Consider the following 16,552-nt stretch of genomic DNA (forward strand, 5'->3'; position numbering starts at 1 on the left):
AGACATAGAGCAAAGAGCTGAGGTGGCTCCACTCAGGTCTGAGCAGCAGAGGAAGAAGAGGACAGTCAGGGCCCTGTGCCATTTCTGCCAAATGGGGAGGAAAACCTGCCAAGGAAGAGGCAGAGAAGGCATGAAGGAAGAGACAACAGCTCAGGGGAAGCAGAGGAGGAGGAGGAGGAAGGCAGGGCAGCCGCTTGAGAATGTAAGGATTCAGCTGAAAAGAAGGGACACAGCAAAGAGGGAAGAAGGTAAACAGAGTAGCCTTTTGAGGAGTTTGCAAGCTGTAGAGAGGGGTGGAGTCAAGAGGCATTTCTCTGCTGACAGGGCTGCTGGGGCATATGTGAAAGCTGAGCTCTTTGAGAAAGAGCAAGGCAGAAAGAGACGGAGAAACCTGTGAAGGGCTGTTTGTGGAGAACAATCTGAAGTCAGATTTGAGCAAGACGGCGACTTCTGAGGGCTGGTGGCTGCTTTGCAAGCCAGTCTTCCCAAACACTGGCGTGCTCTTGGGGGTTCTACATCCGTGCCGTGCAATGCTTGAGAATGCTATGCCACAAGAGAAAGACGTCAGTCGCCTGCCAAGAGGCATGCCCAAGTCACTCGCCCTTTCCTCTCTTCTCTCTGCAAGGAAGGCTTTGTGTGCCTCACTAATGAGATCCCAAGGGGCTCCCCAGCGAGATGGTGATACATGACAATGAGAGCATGAATGCAAGCAAGCAGCACAGCCAGCTGGGCCCTTGCGAGGCAACAGGCCCTGCCTGTGGTCCCTTTCTATCCTCACGGCAGGCCCCTCCTGCAGCCTCTGTATCGCCTCAATCTTTTAGGCGTTGCAATGAAACAATCACCATCTCCCTTACTGGAGGGCGTCTGTTCCTGATCCTCCTGGTGCAGGCACCCAGCGGAGAGCGGCCGAGCCACTTGGCTACCAGGCTTGGTGGGGACGTAGGTCTCAGCGCTGCCCTTCCTTTTTGCAGAGAGGCTCCGCTCCTTCTTCATGTCTACGGAAAGACAAACAGAAGTGATGCCCAGGCTGGCTTCCTTGAGGAAAGGCAGCACGCGCTCATGGGGAGTGGAAGAGGCAAAGGCAATCAGGAACTCCCCCAGGTACACAGGAGGCCACTGTTTCTCAGACGCTGCCTATTTTGGTACCATGAGAGAGTGGGAAGGCTAAGCCCATCACCTTCCACCAGCACATCCACAGTCAAACAAGACAAGACACAAAAAGGGAAAGGGGGATTGGCAGAATTCTCTACAAGCAACACAAAATAAACTCTCTCTTTCCTCTCTGGTCCAAGGCAGGCAGTTAGCCCCCTCTGGACTTACTTTGGCAGTTGGGCTTGAATTCCAGCACAAGGAGAGAGGAGGGCGCAGCTGCTGCTGGGGAGTCTCCTGCGTTGCTGAGGAGAAGCCCAGTGCCTTCTTCAGAAGACTCAAGGGGCTCCTCTGCCTCCGAGGCTCCTGCAGGCACGTCCTCCTCCACAGAGTCAGAGGTCTCCCCTTCCGAGCAATCTTCCTCCATCCTCTTCTGATTCACGCTGAACTCCAAGGTCTGGCGGAGTTCCTGCCACAAAATTCCAGAGAGCCAGGGTGAAAATCTCACAATAAAAAAAGGATCCAAATCAAGGCTGCTACCTGGTATCCATTTACCTTGCAGAAAACCTCAGTAAACTCAATGTGACTCTGCTCTGGGTTGACGTATGTAAGATTCTGCTATAAATCCCCTTCCGTATCCAACATGCTGCGACAATGAAGAGGTGCAGGGTGAATCAAAGTCTGGCCATCAGGGGGCAGCGGCTGTTGCTGGGAGCTGTTAGCTCTATGCAGGTCCCAGGAACACCCAGAATCACAGCTAGGAGAATTCAGGTGAGTCACCCAGCCAAAAGAAAGCACAGCTTGCAGAATGAAGCTCAAATCCTCAGTTCTCTGCACCCCTTGTTCTACCAGAGCTTGTTTGTTTCTTCCTCATCCCTTTTTCCTTGTGTATTTTGTTGTTTAGACTCAGCCTTAGAGGACTGACTTACCGGTGATCATTGCAAAGTCACTCTGGGAGACTTTTTGACTGAACAAGAGGGATGAGTCTTGCCGAGCCCTGGCCTGTGACCCGACACAGAGTCCTCAGAGGACGATCCAAGCATCCTACAGGTCGAGGACCCTGAGCAGCAGGCAGGGCCCCCGGACCTGAGGATCGCCCTGAGAGGTCCTTCAGATTGACATCTAACAAAAAAAACCTAGAACCACCAGAGGAGGTGGAGCCACCCCACAGGCCTCGAGCGCATCAGGGCCAAAAGCTTCAGGTCGAGTTCAAAGAGCACTGGCATGTCTGTGCCTATGGACACAGGGTCATTGGTCTCCTTGTGAGGTGGGTGTCTACTCATGATTAAGCAATCCCCGATATTCCTTCACAACCAGCAGCAGCGCTCAGTGTGTGGTCTAGGAGGTCAAGGTCCATAAGGCCTTCCTCTTAAGTCTTCCAGTTTCGGGAAACAATGCAGAGTGCTGACTCCTTATGGCTTACAGCTCGAGTCTAGTCTGCCTTGCTGTGCCTTGCCTGGCCTCCCTGGGGTATTATTGACCTGGGACTCTTTCTGGACCTTGACTCCGGATCAGGTCTAGACCTAGACTGATGCTCTGCACTTTGCCTTGGTTTGAACGGACTGTGCTGCATGAGCAATCCTGTCCTTGTCGGAGAGTACTTTGATGGGACCCCTCCCTGCCACAGCCATTGAGGGTATCCTTGGGAGAATGACACAGGTAAAAGGCTGTCAATAAATAGGACAACATGCAGATGAGGGAGACCGTGAGTGCATCCCTAAACACGTTTACCAAGCCATAAGCCTGATGGAACACTTGCAGTGAACAGACCTAGGGTTGTGCAGTACGAGAAAAACCAAAGGCTATTGAGGGAGAAAGACCCCTCTCTCTTTTCCAACAGGGGATCAAGGAGGGGCTGTCATTGTCAGGGCGGGGGCACCTATGAAGAGCTCCTGCCCAAGTCCAGCAGAGCTTTTGATTCATCTCGTCAGGGTTCTGGAGATGCTGCCCACCAGGCAAACCCAAGGTTACCTTCATGTCCTCCATGCTGAGAAGCAACTCTTCCTTTTCAGCATAATTGCTCATTCTTTGTTTTGCCCTTGGAACGGAGAGGATGTAGCCACTGGGGATTGTGCTTTCTGGAGATTTGAGACTCTGGAAACAGACAGAGAAGTAGCAGTAAATAAACTTCCTGATGCTTCTCTGCTTAGGAGAGGCAAATTGCCAAGAGCAAACCCTGGGGATGCTGCCAACATCCACCAGACTTCATTTCCGACACTCTGCAGGGCAAGGTAAGCATCTTGGAGGCACTTTCTGTCAGGGAGAAAAAACACCACACTTGCAAAAACTGATGAGAGGGGAGGAAGTTAGAGGTACAACATCTTGTGCAAGCTTGGTGTTCTTCACAGAGCACCAGCAAATGATACAGGTTCCCTGTGACATGTTCCTTCTTCCTTGGCTGCAACCTGAAACCTGTATAGCATCTGACAGGCCTCCTTGGAATGTCTCCTGCTTCTTTCCACATTCCACCTAGAGACACTGATCATCCAGCTTTTTTTCCTCCTCCACCACTCTTGCTTTGTTTGCCATCAAATCTGACAAAGAGGAGAACTTTTAAGCTTGCATGCTATTTTGACATTCTGGTGAGCCTAACGCAGCTACTGCCATAATATGGATTTTTTTTACAGTTACCTTAAATATTGTTTAAAGTTGCAGACCACAGTTTAGCACAAATTAAAAACAAATCAGCACAAAGGTAAAGCAGTGCAACAGCTGGTGTTGCTGCTCATGAATTCTAGACCCACAATGGATTCAGAAGTTTTGCTGGAGACATCACCTTCCTGCGAAAGACCCAAGAAGAAATATTTGGAAACGCTAAAATTCCTTGGCTGGGTAGCTAGTTTGAGTCTGTGCATATGTACACACATGTGCAAATGTGTGTGTTTGTGTGTGTGTCATGAACTTAAGAAGAAACAAGGCACAAAAAATCAATGTAAGACCCCTCTTGGAAGGGAGAATTGTTTCCTAGTGTTAGTGCTAGGGTTTCACCTTCGATAATAAAACATGCTTTTCGCAAAATGGTGGAGGCACATACCTGGCGAGCGTCATCCTGTTCACCATCACTTGAATGCGAGCTTAGGCTTTCATAAGGTTCAAAATCCTCAGAGTACTCTGAAGGAGGAGAGACATGGAGTCTGGATCCACTTTCTGTTTTGATCTGAACTGCTTTCTAGAAAATGGAAAACCCCATTGTGTGTGTTAAGTTTGACTCTTTTGAGGAATAAACAGGAATCTGCTACTGCCTTCACGCTGGCAAGTATCCATTGTAATCCCACCAGCTATTATTTGGCTGGTGTTCTGTGCCTGCCCTCGCATCCTCTGGGCTCTGGAATGGCCTTAATCCAGTCTAATGGCCACCATTGCTTTCACACTTTCTCTTGCATGCTTTCGGCCCTACATTAACAAGCTGAATCCCCTAAGGCTTGATGTGTAGAAGAAGAAGAAGAAGAGGATTTGATATCCTGCTTTATCACTACCCTAAGGAGTCTCAAAGCGGCTAATATTCTCCTTTCCCTTCCTCCCCCACAACAAACACTCTGTGAGGTGAGTGAGGCTGAGAGACTTCAGAGAAGTGTGACTAGCCTGAGGTCACCCAGCAGCCGCATGTGGAGGAGCGGAGACACGAACCCGGTTCACCAGATTATGAGTCCACCGCTCTTAACCACTACACCACACTGGCTCTCAATGTGAACCTGCAATGTAGGGCTAATATGGTGCAATGGTTAGGTTGAGCGTCAGTCTTGGACTAGGCTACAAACTCAGTGCCCAGCTCTAGACTTCCCAAGTTAAACTGTCATTTTTCATCTTCATCCTCCAGGGACATTTGATCCAAATGGGACACTCCTTGGCTCCTGCTGGCTTTTCCCCTCACCCCTGTGATCAGTTTAAAAGCTGCTCTGCCACTTTTCCCAACCAGAATCTGGGCCCATCGAGGAGCAACTTCCTCCTCCCTACCTGGAGCCACCCTCGGCGCTGGATTTTACTTGGTGCACTTTGCGTGCTCCTCCCTTGTAGGTTGTCGTCGTCGTCTTGTAACAGGCCTCTCAAACTAGAACCTGAAAGGAAATTTGGAGCTGAGTCTTGGAACAAGGAGGGTTCAAAGGCTGTCAAGTGCCATTCCTTGCCCTGAGGCGAGGCTTTCAACACACAAACTCTCCTACAGATTATCATGTGCCCTAAGGACAGAGAGGAACACAGTTCCAAATGTGGGAAAGACTCGCACCATGAGGTTACCGGCACTAGCTGCTCTGTCAGCTCTTGAGCTGCAGGGCAGGTGTATCCTCAGCTGCACTGAAGGCTCCTAGAATTTAGAAACTGTAGGGGGGGGAGGGGCCCATCAGGCAAGGGCTGCCCATGCTGCATGCAGCAGCAGCAGTGCTTTGGGTGCTTCCTTCCTCTCCCAAAATGCCTTCTGTGTCGGCTGACTAGGGAGCAGCGCTGGTAATGGCAGGTATGGGACACCAGGCAGTGAGCCTGGCAGCTTATGTCACAGCTTTCATTAGCAGTATAAGGACCTGAGAATGGGGACTAAAATGGGCAGAGATGATGCTGTAGCATCTTGGAGGCGTTAAAGTCACTTGAAGAGAGTTACTGTAGATGAAACGGGAGGGTGGGGTCAACTAGAACAAAATGCCTTTCCTGAGCTGGTTTCTATTCTAGGCTCTGCACATGGCAGAAAGCCTGTGTGCTCAAACAGAGAAATCGACCCTTCAGTGGCACGATGCAAGGCAGATGGAGTCCGCTTTTTACTGGGTGATTTACTAAAAAGCTAGAGATTCCCTAAAGTCCACCAATGTGTGTCAAATTCACAAATAAGGTGGTGTGATCAGGAGAACCTCTTAAGAGCTGGGGGGGGGGTGACTTCTGTGTTGAGCCTTCACTCTTGCTAAAGACCCTTCACTCTTGCCCAAAGTTTTCTTCATTTAAGGATTCTCAAGGCCTGCAGATACGAGGTGGCACACTGGAAAATGCCCACCAGCTTACTTCCTGCCTACTCCTGGTGTAATGGTTTTTCAATATAGTTATGTCATGAAGGAACTCACAGTTTCCCCTTGCTGTTCGTGTGCCACTTCTGAAAAAGTTCTGAGGGTTGACTTTCTTGCGGTGGTTGGTTAGTTCTGAGTTCGCTCCGTTCACATACAGAATAAACCCTTGCTCCAGCTGCTCCAGCTTAATCTGCATAGGGTCCTTTCTTCTGAGCTCTTTCAGTATCCTAAAATATGCAGCACACCAATTTTCTGATTTGAGGGTTCTCCAAGGATCACGTTCTCTCTACAGAAAATGCTACCGTGACGACTTCTGTGGTGAGGCAGAAGTCTCCACAAACCCATGATGGAGATCCTCCTACAAATAGCTGAGGAATACCATCCAAATTTATCCAAATTTGGGGGAGCACCGAGTGAGAGAAGTAGTCTGCTGAAACCTGCCTCTGCTCAGAGTCCAGGGTCTGCTAGATTTAAGGACAATATAGAATCATCTTGCCCTGGAAGGGGGAGTTCCTAGGAATCCCCAAGATGGACTGTTGAGTTTACTAAGCTACTGCTTGCTTTTCTACAAACCTGTTGTTTATTGATATTTTAAATCAATAAGCTGATTTTCTGCCTTAAAAAATGCTATCCAAGAGCCACCTCCAAGTTCACGTCCTTGTCTGCAGTCTGTTCGTGTAGAGGATTCTTGCAGGAAGATCTAAGCAGGTCTGAGCCAGATTCTTTCCTGGCAGGATTTATTTATTCAAACATTCTTGATGTCAGCTTAAGACAAGTAGTATAGAAATGTATGAATGAATAAATAAATCCTGTCAGGAAAGAATCTGACTCAGAGGTTGCCTGCTTAAGGTGCTGTTTTCTACCCAGGCCTTTGGCCATTAAACAATGTACAGCCTTTTAAAAGTGTGGAGACTATTACTATGGTTTTTGTTTTCTTGTTTTTCATTATGCCATGTTACGTATGCTTTTAATGTTGCACACTACCCTGGGATCTTTGGATAAAGGGTTATATACAAATTGAATGAATGAATGAATGAATGAATGTCCCATTCATAAGAGGCAGTCAAGGAATGTTTCTGCAGCAGATCTCAAAGAATAGGTGTGAATATATGAAGAAAGAAGGTCTTCAGACAGGCTGCTCCTGTGTTGTTTAGGGTGTCATACCCTCACAGTAACACCTTAAATTTGGGCTGGTAGCATATTGGCCATTAGTGCAAATTCTCTTGGAGTCAATACCTAGAACAGCATGACTAGGATGTCTTCGTCCAGGAATCACCACGGCTGTCACATCAAAGCTGCTAAAAGCCAGAGAGGCCCCAAGCCTCTAGCAGCAAAGATGGCTCAAGCGCAAGCCCATTCAGAGCAGGCAACTGGCCCATCACCCACAAAGCCTCTGACTTGCCAGGATTCATTGGCCCTTGCCCAGCCTCCTGCCATATCTGAAGAGGCAGCAGGCTGCAGACCTAGCCAGGGCCCCCAATATCTGTTCTCCTGGCCTGCTGGTCATCCTTCAGCCTACCTGTTTCTATGCTGAAGAAATACTATATGTTGATCATGTTTCTCATCAAAGTCAGTCACCATGTCCTTTGGTTAAGCCTGAAACACAGAAACAAAGCAACATTATGCAGGTGCCCTGGGCGGTGTTTATAAAGCTGTCCACATTGGAGGCCGCCACTCTATCCCCTTTGGAGTAAATTCCAGTTTAATTTGGCTCCGGATAAAGCAATTCCTTCCAACTGTCCTGAATAATCACCCAACATTCAGCTTCATTGGCTGGCACATGTCGCCCTGCAAATCCAATGCCTGACATTCTGCCTCAGCTGCCTAAGTAGTTGGTGCCCACATGCCGGTTGTGTTCTTGTTTAGGGGGGGAGCAGGGAGTCTGCTGCAGGGGGGATGCCTGGCTTTGGGGGTGCCCATGGTGGTGCTCCTTCAGCCTACCGGTGAATTTATCGTGCCCAAAGTAGCACCTCTCCTAACAGAACCCTTGCGCAAGCTGAGTGGGGGCAGCTGTGGCGCTGCCTCTTGGGGGGCCAGGCCATCATTCCCCTTCCTGGTGCTCCAGATGCTGCTGGACTCCAACTCCCATCAGCCTTTGGAACTCCCCGCCTAGAGGAGCCAGGCTGCTCCCTCCTTGCTGTCCTTCCGCAGACAGGCAAAGGCCTTCTTTTTCAAGCAGGCTTTTGGGACCAGACTGTTTTCAAGGAAAGGGCTGGTGCCATGCTGTTGTCATGGTAACTATTTGCATGGTTTTAATTCTATTAATGCTTGATGGCTTTTGAGAGGGAGTTTTTCTTCAAAGAATCATAGAACTGTAGAGTTGGAAGGAACCGCAAAGGTCCTCCTAGCCCATCGAGGAAGGGCTTCTTCATGTTTGTAGCTGTTAATTTATGTGTAAACCACCTTGAGAAAAAAAGCAGGGTGTGTGTGTGTGCGCATATATATATATATATATAGACAATAGTTTGGTTTGGCATCTGTCTGTCTCAGGAGACAAAAGGGGAGTGCACCATTGCGGGTGAGGTTGAACTAATAAGTCAAAATAATAATGATAATGATAATCATATAACTAAAAGAGCATCTCCACCCCCCATTGTTCAGTCTGGACCCTGAGGTCCCGGTCCAAGGGCCTTCTGGTGGTTCCCTTACTGTGAGAAGCGAGTGGAATGACATCCCACAGATGTCAAAGAAATAAACAACTATCAGACTTTTAGAAGACATCTGAAGGCAGCCCTGTTTAGGGAAGGTTTTAATGTCTGATGTTTTATAGTGGGTTTTTTTAAATAATAATTTTAATTAGTTTTACATATAATCACATTGCGTAACAGCATATCCTCTTATGAAATCTTATTATTGAGGACTTCCCTCTCCCCTGCCTAATAGTTTGCAAACTTAAATTTTGCATCACTGCATTTCACTCTCTTTCCTATTCATGTTATATCATTACCTAAAGTTATTACATTACTCATCCTGAATAGGTAGTAATTTCATCTTACAAATCTTTTTTTATCGTGTTTTAAATATTTTTAATCGTGTTTTTAATATTCTGTTGGGGGCCGCCCAGAGTATAAATAAATAATTATCATGATTGTTATTATGATGATGATTATTATGATTATTATGATGATGAATTACGACCAGTCCCTGCAGCCAGCCAGCACGGCCAGTGGGGTCAGCGGTGGGGCTGCCGGTGGGGAGGGGAGTCCGGGGCGCCCGGAGGCCTGTGGAGCCGCCCGCCCCCCCCGGCCCCCCCGCCCTTTCCCCCTCGCCCCCTACCCCGTCGCCCCGCACTCGCCGGACCCTCCCGGGGGCGCCGCGGCCCTGGCAGGCGCGGCGGGGCTCACTCCATCCTCCTCTTCCTCCTCCTCCTCCTCTTCTTCCTCTTCCTCGCCCGGCTGCCAGGCGCCGCTGTTGGGCCGTTGCCATGGAGACCCCGCGGGAAGCGGCGCTCGGCGGGGCGGGGCGCGTCATTTCCGGCGCGCCGGAAGGAGGGCGGGCGAGGCGCCATGGAGGCGCTGTGGGCCGCGCTGGGCGAGGTGGCGCTGGAGGGCCTGGACGGCGCGACCCCCGGGGCCCTCTGGGAGCGCCTGGCCGGCCGCGTCCCGCCCTTCCCGCTGCCCCTCGAGCCCGACGTCCGGCAGCTCCTCTGGGCCTCCCTGGCCGCGCACGCGCAGCTCCGCTTCCACCTGCTCCCTCAGCCCAGGCCGCCGCTCCACCTCTACGACCGGTGAGCCGGGAGGGGTCATCTAGGCCAGCCCCCTTGCGACCCCCGAGCCTCTCGGGAAGAAGCCTCTCGGGAAGGAGAGCCGAGCGGATATCTCCCCCCACCCCCCACCCCCGTCAGGAAGCTCTTCCCAAGGGGAGGCAGACGCTGGGGAGGCCCCTGGCCTGGTTCCGCCAAGCTGTGGGATAAAGGAGTTTGATATAAGATTGGCGGTATCCTAGTGCCCCCAATGCTCCAGTTCTCTAAGGAAAAAAAAGGTGTTAGGACTGTATACCTTTGAGTCCCCCCAGGAAAGAAGCACAGAGTTCCACTCTACAGATCTGTGTTGCCATCATGCAGTGCCGGATTTACATATAAGATAAACAAGCTATAGCTTAGGGCCCCACTCTTGGGGCCCCCCAAAAAAATTGTAAAGGAAAAAAAACTGGATGTACATTTCCAAAATGTAAATTAAAAAACAATAAAATAAAACCTACATACGACAACAGTGTTTCGTGTGGTGTAGGTTCCTATGATGTAAGTCATGGGCCCCACCTGCTAGTCTGCTCCCTAAAAGATCACTGGTTTGCTAATTTCTATATATAGGGTGCCTACATTCTGCGTGTGCAAATGGCTTTAGATATTAGGTCCATCAATTACTAGATAGCATATCTTCAACACAAAAAACAGCGACCATTTGTTGTTGACAAAGTACAGCTGGACATAATCAAGGGCCCCATTACCTTCAGGAGCTTCGGGCCACATCAAACCTAAATCTAGTCCTGTCATCATGCTTGGGATGTGCTGTGTACAGTTCTGGTTGCCTCTCCTCGAAAAGGATATTATAGGAACTTCAGAAAAGGGTAATGAAAATGAGACAAGGACATGATGGAGCGGCTCCCCTATGAGGAAAGGTTTGTTTAGAGGAAATGAGGGGAGCTTATTTTTTAAAAAACCAAAAAACTAACCCACTACAAATCTTGGGCAGGCAGGCAGGCAGGCTGGGGTTGAGAAGAACTAATTCTTTTCTTCTCATTTTAGGTATGAAGAAATTGATCTTGAAACAGGAATACTGGAGACCAAGAGAGATCCTGTTCCTTTAGATGACATTTATCCTGTGCACATGATTTTGGATCACCCTGAAGGCATTCAGGGTTCGTGCCAGTATTTTAAAGAGAGGCTGGATATTACTGACCTGGTCAGAACAAAAGACCTACGGCCCCTTTGCACATATACAGAAGCTTATGAGAAGTGAGTAAGCATTTGCTAGTTGCTTTTGCGCCAGGCTCTCTATTGGTGGGGAAGATGTCTGCAGAGTGGGCAAGTGGAGCAGGACTGTTGAATTTATTCCGTTGCAGAACTGTCCACGGAGTCAAAAGGAGAATTGCATAGCTTTGTCATAAGGTAGAAAGAAAAGCGTATTTTTCAGTAAAACTTTGAATGCCGGTGAAAAGCATACCTGGAACAAGATGAAGGAGTGTGACAATGTCACTGTCATTAAGACTTGGTGGATGTGGGTGGGCAGGTGTCATTCTCAATTGACACATCAGTGTGAAAGCTTATTCCTGGAGGACAAAAGAAGGGTGGAGTGCCACATGTCTGCACCTAAATTTACACAGGCTAGCTAAGTGGAGATGGGACGAAGGGAGCCTTTGTGGGAATGTGCTAAAACAAGGGTCACCAAATGAGGTGGTTAACCTGTGGCCTTCCAGATGCTGTTGGTCTCCAACGTCTGTCAGCCCCAGTCATCATGGTCAGGAATCGTCATTCCAGTCCAGCAACATCGCAGCAGGGGCCCAGGTTAGCCGCCTGTGCTTTGGGCTAATAACCAACAAGCCTGCTCCTTCCAAGTTTATCCTGTTAAAAAAAGGCTGCAAGAGAAGAAATACCTTTGCCCGCCAGTCACTTCTGTGGTTCTGTTACTAACTGTGATACGCATCTTGGGAGGAAGGAAATGTGGGAATCTAGTAATTGTCAGCTTTTCCTCTGCTTGCTTGGAAGTAATGAGTGAAGGTGTAAGTGGGAGTTCCTTCAGCCTCTTGCTTCCGAGAGGTGATTGGGTTTGCTGTGTGGTGCTTGCTTAAAGTGGCTCTTGCGCCCACCTGCCCTCCAGATTCATGGGAGCTTTGGTCAGCTTTGCAGTGTCTTTTTGGAAATGGGGAGGACCTGGACAAGAAAGCCTATTGTCTGGGTGGGGTCATGAGTTGAAATGTGCCCATGTTGCTTTGCGTATTTCAGCCCTACGTATGCAGTCTGAGCAGCCTCTACTAGACACAAAATGATCCCCAGAGAGGAAATCCTGCATAGCAGGTGGCAATGCTGCTGTGGCACTGAAAGTGGGTGATTCATTGGGGAATGGGGGAAATTACCTTCCTTGCCATGTCTTACTGCTTTGCAGGTGGGGAGAGAAGCTGGTGATCGTTGCCTCTCAGATGCTGCGCCACAGAACGCTAATAGGATGGGAAGGGGATCCAGACTTGAAACTTCCTGACTTCTCCTACTGCATTTTGGAGCGCTTGGGGCGTGCCCGATGGCAGGGAGAGCTGCAAAGAGACCTCAGTGCAGCTTTTAAGTAAGTGCGTGGGTTGTGGCTCCAGCTGTGGTGCTGCACTGGCAGAAGTGATAGCATGTGGGCAGACATCCGCCTCTGATTTGGAGAAGATACCTTGTCCCATGGGCTGGCGTAAGAGGATAGGATTGCCTTGGTTTGTTTTGCAGCGGTATTCTGGAATGTCTAAGTTAGGCTAGAGCCTGTCTCTTGTGGAGCTGCTATGATGATAGACAAGCCTCACCCCCAAATCACTGTGGACACGCCACAGCCCTGAGCTGTATCCAGAGCCCGCCCTTTCAAAGCATCACAGGCCTGGCAAATGCTAGCTGATTGCTTGGGGGAGGCAGTCTTTAGCCCATCTTATCCCAACTTAAATTTTAAGCAGGCTTAACGTAGTGTAAGGCACTTGCATGGTTCCCTGGAAGATGCAGGTTCTGGCCCTGTTATTGTTGGTCTACATTCTACAGCAAAGTCCGGCCCTCCAGTTGTAGTTTGGGACTGCAATTCCCATCATCCCTAGCTAACAGGACCAGTGGTCAGGGATGATGGGAATTGTAGTCCCAAACTACAACTGGAGGGCCGGAGTTTGCCTATGCCTGGTCTACAGGGTTAGAGTTTGTCTCCTTTCAACTTCTGTGGCGTGCTTAATTTTCATAAAATCTGTCCTCATCCTAGGGTGGATTCTGGGAAGCTTCATTACCACCGGCGAGTCCTGGACAGAAATGGGCTCATCACCATGCAGTCCCACGTGATCAGGCTGCCAACGGGGGCCCAGCAGCACTCCATTCTCCTGCTCCTGACCCACTTTCATGTCGACAGGTGTGTGTGTGTTGCAGGGAGGTCAAGGAAGTAGTGCTGGGGGGGGTATTTTAATTGCTTCCTCCTGCGCTCTTCCCCTGATCTATATGCACCCCTTCACCTTCACAGGAAAGACAAATCAGTACCTGAGTCCCCACCACCATCCTGGCTAATCACAATTTGGGGGAGTGACTTAGGTGGGGGAAATAGCGTGGGAGGAAATGACTGAACACCCTTCATTGCTGCTCCCCTGATCAAATTATTCTTTATTTTAAAAGTTTTTAGACTATTTTTGGGACAGAGTGGCCTCCTAAAGCCATTTATAGCCATGTGCAAATATAAACCCATAAAATCCAACAGCAAAACCAGTTAACCAATTAAAATCCACCCCAATAACATTCTAGCCAGGATACCAGCAGAATATCCCATCTAGATTTAAATAACAGCATGTGATAACCTATATCTGACAGTCCCCGGTGTGTCACCAAGACACCCTCAGGCACCCCAGTCATAGGCCACTTTGCTTGTTTTTGGTATCACCTGGAGAATATTATTCATTGCGGAGGCACAGAAAGAAAAACGTGATACTTTCTCTGAAGCCGTTTTGCATTTCCCCCCAAAATTGCAAGTGTTCACAGTTCCTGTCAAAGAGATTTGACTCTGAAATGCATAGAGCAAAATAAACATCTTCCAGCGAGTACTGGAGCTTGTCTCCTCTCTGACTGGGGCAGTTTTGTTGTAGGCCAGAGGAAGGAGAGAGTCTGGCCTTGGTATCCAATCTAGCTGAGCCCACGGGATGAAGCCTCTTTCATCCTGTCAGGGCGGCAGCAATGATGACTCTGTCTTCTTCAGGGTGGATTTGGTTTAAAGCAAATCTATTTAAATCACGTCAGTAAGACTTGATTTAAATCTTTTTCTTTTTTTTTACAGAAAGACTCATTCTTGCTGGTATAATCTTAATAGTTACAACCAAATAAAGGTTTCATTTTTGGAATAATAAATTTTTACATTTATATCAAAAATTACAGATTTGGTTATACTATTAGAAACACATAGACAGATAAATATGAAATTATTGTGAGGTTTTATAAGTTAACTGTTTACATTTGGACAACTTTTCTGCTGTACTTTATTGGAAGGAGAAAAATAATCATTTCCTTAATAATAATTTAAACAATTAATTTAACTAAAACAATAACATTATAGCATATGTATCCATGTTTGTTAACTGGTTAAATGGGTTTGTTTGTTTTTTAAAAAAAACTTAGACTGAGTTTTAGCACAAATGAAAAACGGAAAACAAATCCTTATTTCCTGATGAATAGCCTTTGGTCTATAATGTAACTTAAACAGAAAGCTATCTTTAGAAAGATTTTTCCTCCAAAAGCATTTTATTTTAAAAATACGATTTAAATAAAAAACCCCCCACCCTGCTCTATGCTCTTCCCTATGTCAAGCAAGATTTCTGCCCCCAACCTGCACTTCCTCCTGCCTGCCCCCTAGTCTTGCCCAGGTCCCATCAGAGCACCACTTACCCATCCAAAAATCCAATATATTTTTTTAAAACCATTGATTTTTACCCACCCTGGTCTGCTTCTTCCTAGGGGTGGCCAGAGCTTTCCTTGTGCCACTCACAGCTGGGCGGGCGTCCTCTGGCTACAGGTGTGAGCCTATGTGTGAGGAGGCATTGGTGCTGTCTGCTTACGGTTGCCTCTCTTGGGGTTTTAGGAGGAGCAAATACGATATCCTCATGGAGAAGCTGTCCGCTATGCTGAGCAAGCGACCTGGTCATATGGAGACGCTGGCGAGCATAAGGGAGGAATTGGTGAGCACCTGGCTGTTCTTCCATGCGCTTGAAACCCGTCTGTGTGCATCCGAGCAGGTGGTGCTGGTTCTGACGGAGAGGATCTTCTCAGGTGGCGTTTCTTCCCCAGGGCCACAGGGGCATTTGGGAGTGCCGACCCATGAAGGCCCCATCCGCCCTGCTGTGTTTCTCCTCCAGCGAGACCCAAGCAGAAACGGGTCTATTCTCTCTGTGGGTCTTTGGAGCAGCCCTTGTTTTCTCTCGCTTCTTGAGCCTCCGGGGAGAGTTGGGGGCTTGGCATGAGGCTTACGGGGGAAACAAGCTTGCCTGCCATTCTGTCCTGAAGTCAGTTGTGGTCAGCCCTGAAACTGATTCTCTCTCATTGCACAACGACAGGGTCTCTGTGAGAAAACATTTAAGCGTCTCTATCAGTATATGCTGAATGCTGGCTTTGGAAAGATTGTGACCGTGCCGTTGCAAGACGTTCACCCTGATGGAGGTCCCTTCAAGACCAAGAAGGGTAAGAGGGCACTTCACAGCTTCTGGAAGGGGGTCAGGCTGCCTTGGCACTGCCATCCTTGGGCAGAAGAGTAGCCTTGTAAGTCGCTTTGGGTTGCCTTGGGCAGGATAAAGCAATTAACAATTATTATTTTTTATTGCTGCTGCTGTTGTTGTTCTCCTACTTCCAAGTGAAGGGGGAGGGCCCTGTGGAAGCTCTTGCCCCCACAATACTTCTCTCTAGATCAGGGATGGGGAACTTTCAACCCTCCAGATATTGCTGGACTCCATCTCCCATCAGCCCCAGCCAGCAGGGCCAATGGATATGGGAGTTGTAGTCCAAGAACAGATTTTTTCTGTCCCTGCTCTGTATGCAGGGGGCTGAACACTCCGTGTTAAAACTGGGGGTGGAATGAGGCCTTTTTTAGGCATATCACCCCCAGATGCACAATTTCTTGAGATTCTTCTATTTACTGTTTATTTGTTAATTTTATTTATTTGCTTAATTTCTATCTCATTTTTCCTCCCAAAGGAGAAAAAAATGGGGGGAAAGAAAGGTAATCAGTAAAAGAAACTAAGATTAGCAAAGGGATACAATTAAAAATAAAATAAAATACTTGAAAACAGTTGTGTATCCTGACAGCTGCATCTGCATTTCATGCTAGTTGTGTTTGATTTGTTTGTGCTTGCCTGGAGCTGCCAGTTTTCTGCCTTGCTAAGTCTCCTTTTGTGTTTTGACAAACTGGGGGGGGGGGGTATGCTTGTTCATTCGCTCCCAGGAACTGACGTAATGGTTCGCTGTCTGAAGCTAGTGAAGGAGTTTCGGAAGAAGGTGGATGATTACCATGACGACGACGACGAAGAAATGATCACCAAAGCCGTGCAGCCTGTGGACATTGTCTACGAGAAGGATATGCTGACTCAAGCGTATGAGCTAAGTAGGTAATGGCTCAGGCCCCAAACACCTCAGGTGCTGGGATCAGTAGGGGGGAATCTTGGCAGTTCCTTCACCCTCAGAGGTTTGGGGGCGGTGGCCCAAGAGAGAGCCTTACCTGTGGTGGCCCCTGATCTGTGGAACTCCCCACAGAGGTGTGCCTGCCACCTTCATTAGACAGCTTTCAGTG

General features: G+C 48.5%; 2 protein-coding genes across 6 annotated transcripts in view; one reads left to right on the forward strand and one right to left on the reverse strand.

Moving 5' to 3' along the window:
• KATNIP (katanin interacting protein) overlaps positions 1-9,502 on the reverse strand; it is a 32,722-nt gene extending 23,220 nt beyond the window's left edge. For 2 of the 4 annotated variants that reach the window (XM_082199609.1, XM_082199606.1), the window contains exons 1-8: positions 9,351-9,498; positions 7,594-7,670; positions 6,132-6,301; positions 5,044-5,144; positions 4,124-4,258; positions 3,061-3,183; positions 1,321-1,558; positions 855-995 (exon numbers count right to left, since the gene is read on the reverse strand). In XM_082199609.1, coding sequence (XP_082055735.1) covers positions 855-995; positions 1,321-1,558; positions 3,061-3,183; positions 4,124-4,258; positions 5,044-5,144; positions 6,132-6,301; positions 7,594-7,655 — 970 coding nt within the window. In that variant the 5' untranslated portion in view covers positions 7,656-7,670; positions 9,351-9,498. Of the gene's footprint in view, positions 1-854; positions 996-1,320; positions 1,559-3,060; positions 3,184-4,123; positions 4,259-5,043; positions 5,145-6,131; positions 6,302-7,593; positions 7,671-9,350 lie in introns of all 4 variants that reach the window. The other 2 variants (XM_082199608.1, XM_082199607.1) reach the window with 2 other exon arrangements.
• A 63-nt stretch (positions 9,503-9,565) lies between these two features.
• The window catches only part of GTF3C1 (general transcription factor IIIC subunit 1), a 40,436-nt gene continuing 33,449 nt past the window's right edge, over positions 9,566-16,552 (forward strand). For both annotated transcript variants that reach the window (XM_082199601.1, XM_082199600.1), the window contains exons 1-7: positions 9,566-9,801; positions 10,819-11,028; positions 12,176-12,349; positions 13,004-13,147; positions 14,855-14,951; positions 15,327-15,450; positions 16,208-16,366. In XM_082199601.1, coding sequence (XP_082055727.1) covers positions 9,581-9,801; positions 10,819-11,028; positions 12,176-12,349; positions 13,004-13,147; positions 14,855-14,951; positions 15,327-15,450; positions 16,208-16,366 — 1,129 coding nt within the window. In that variant the 5' untranslated portion in view covers positions 9,566-9,580. The remainder of the gene's footprint in view (positions 9,802-10,818; positions 11,029-12,175; positions 12,350-13,003; positions 13,148-14,854; positions 14,952-15,326; positions 15,451-16,207; positions 16,367-16,552) is intronic.

This window comes from Podarcis vaucheri (assembly GCF_965113315.1).
Source record: "Podarcis vaucheri genome assembly, chromosome: 14".
Classification (NCBI taxonomy): Eukaryota; Metazoa; Chordata; class Lepidosauria; order Squamata; family Lacertidae; genus Podarcis; species Podarcis vaucheri.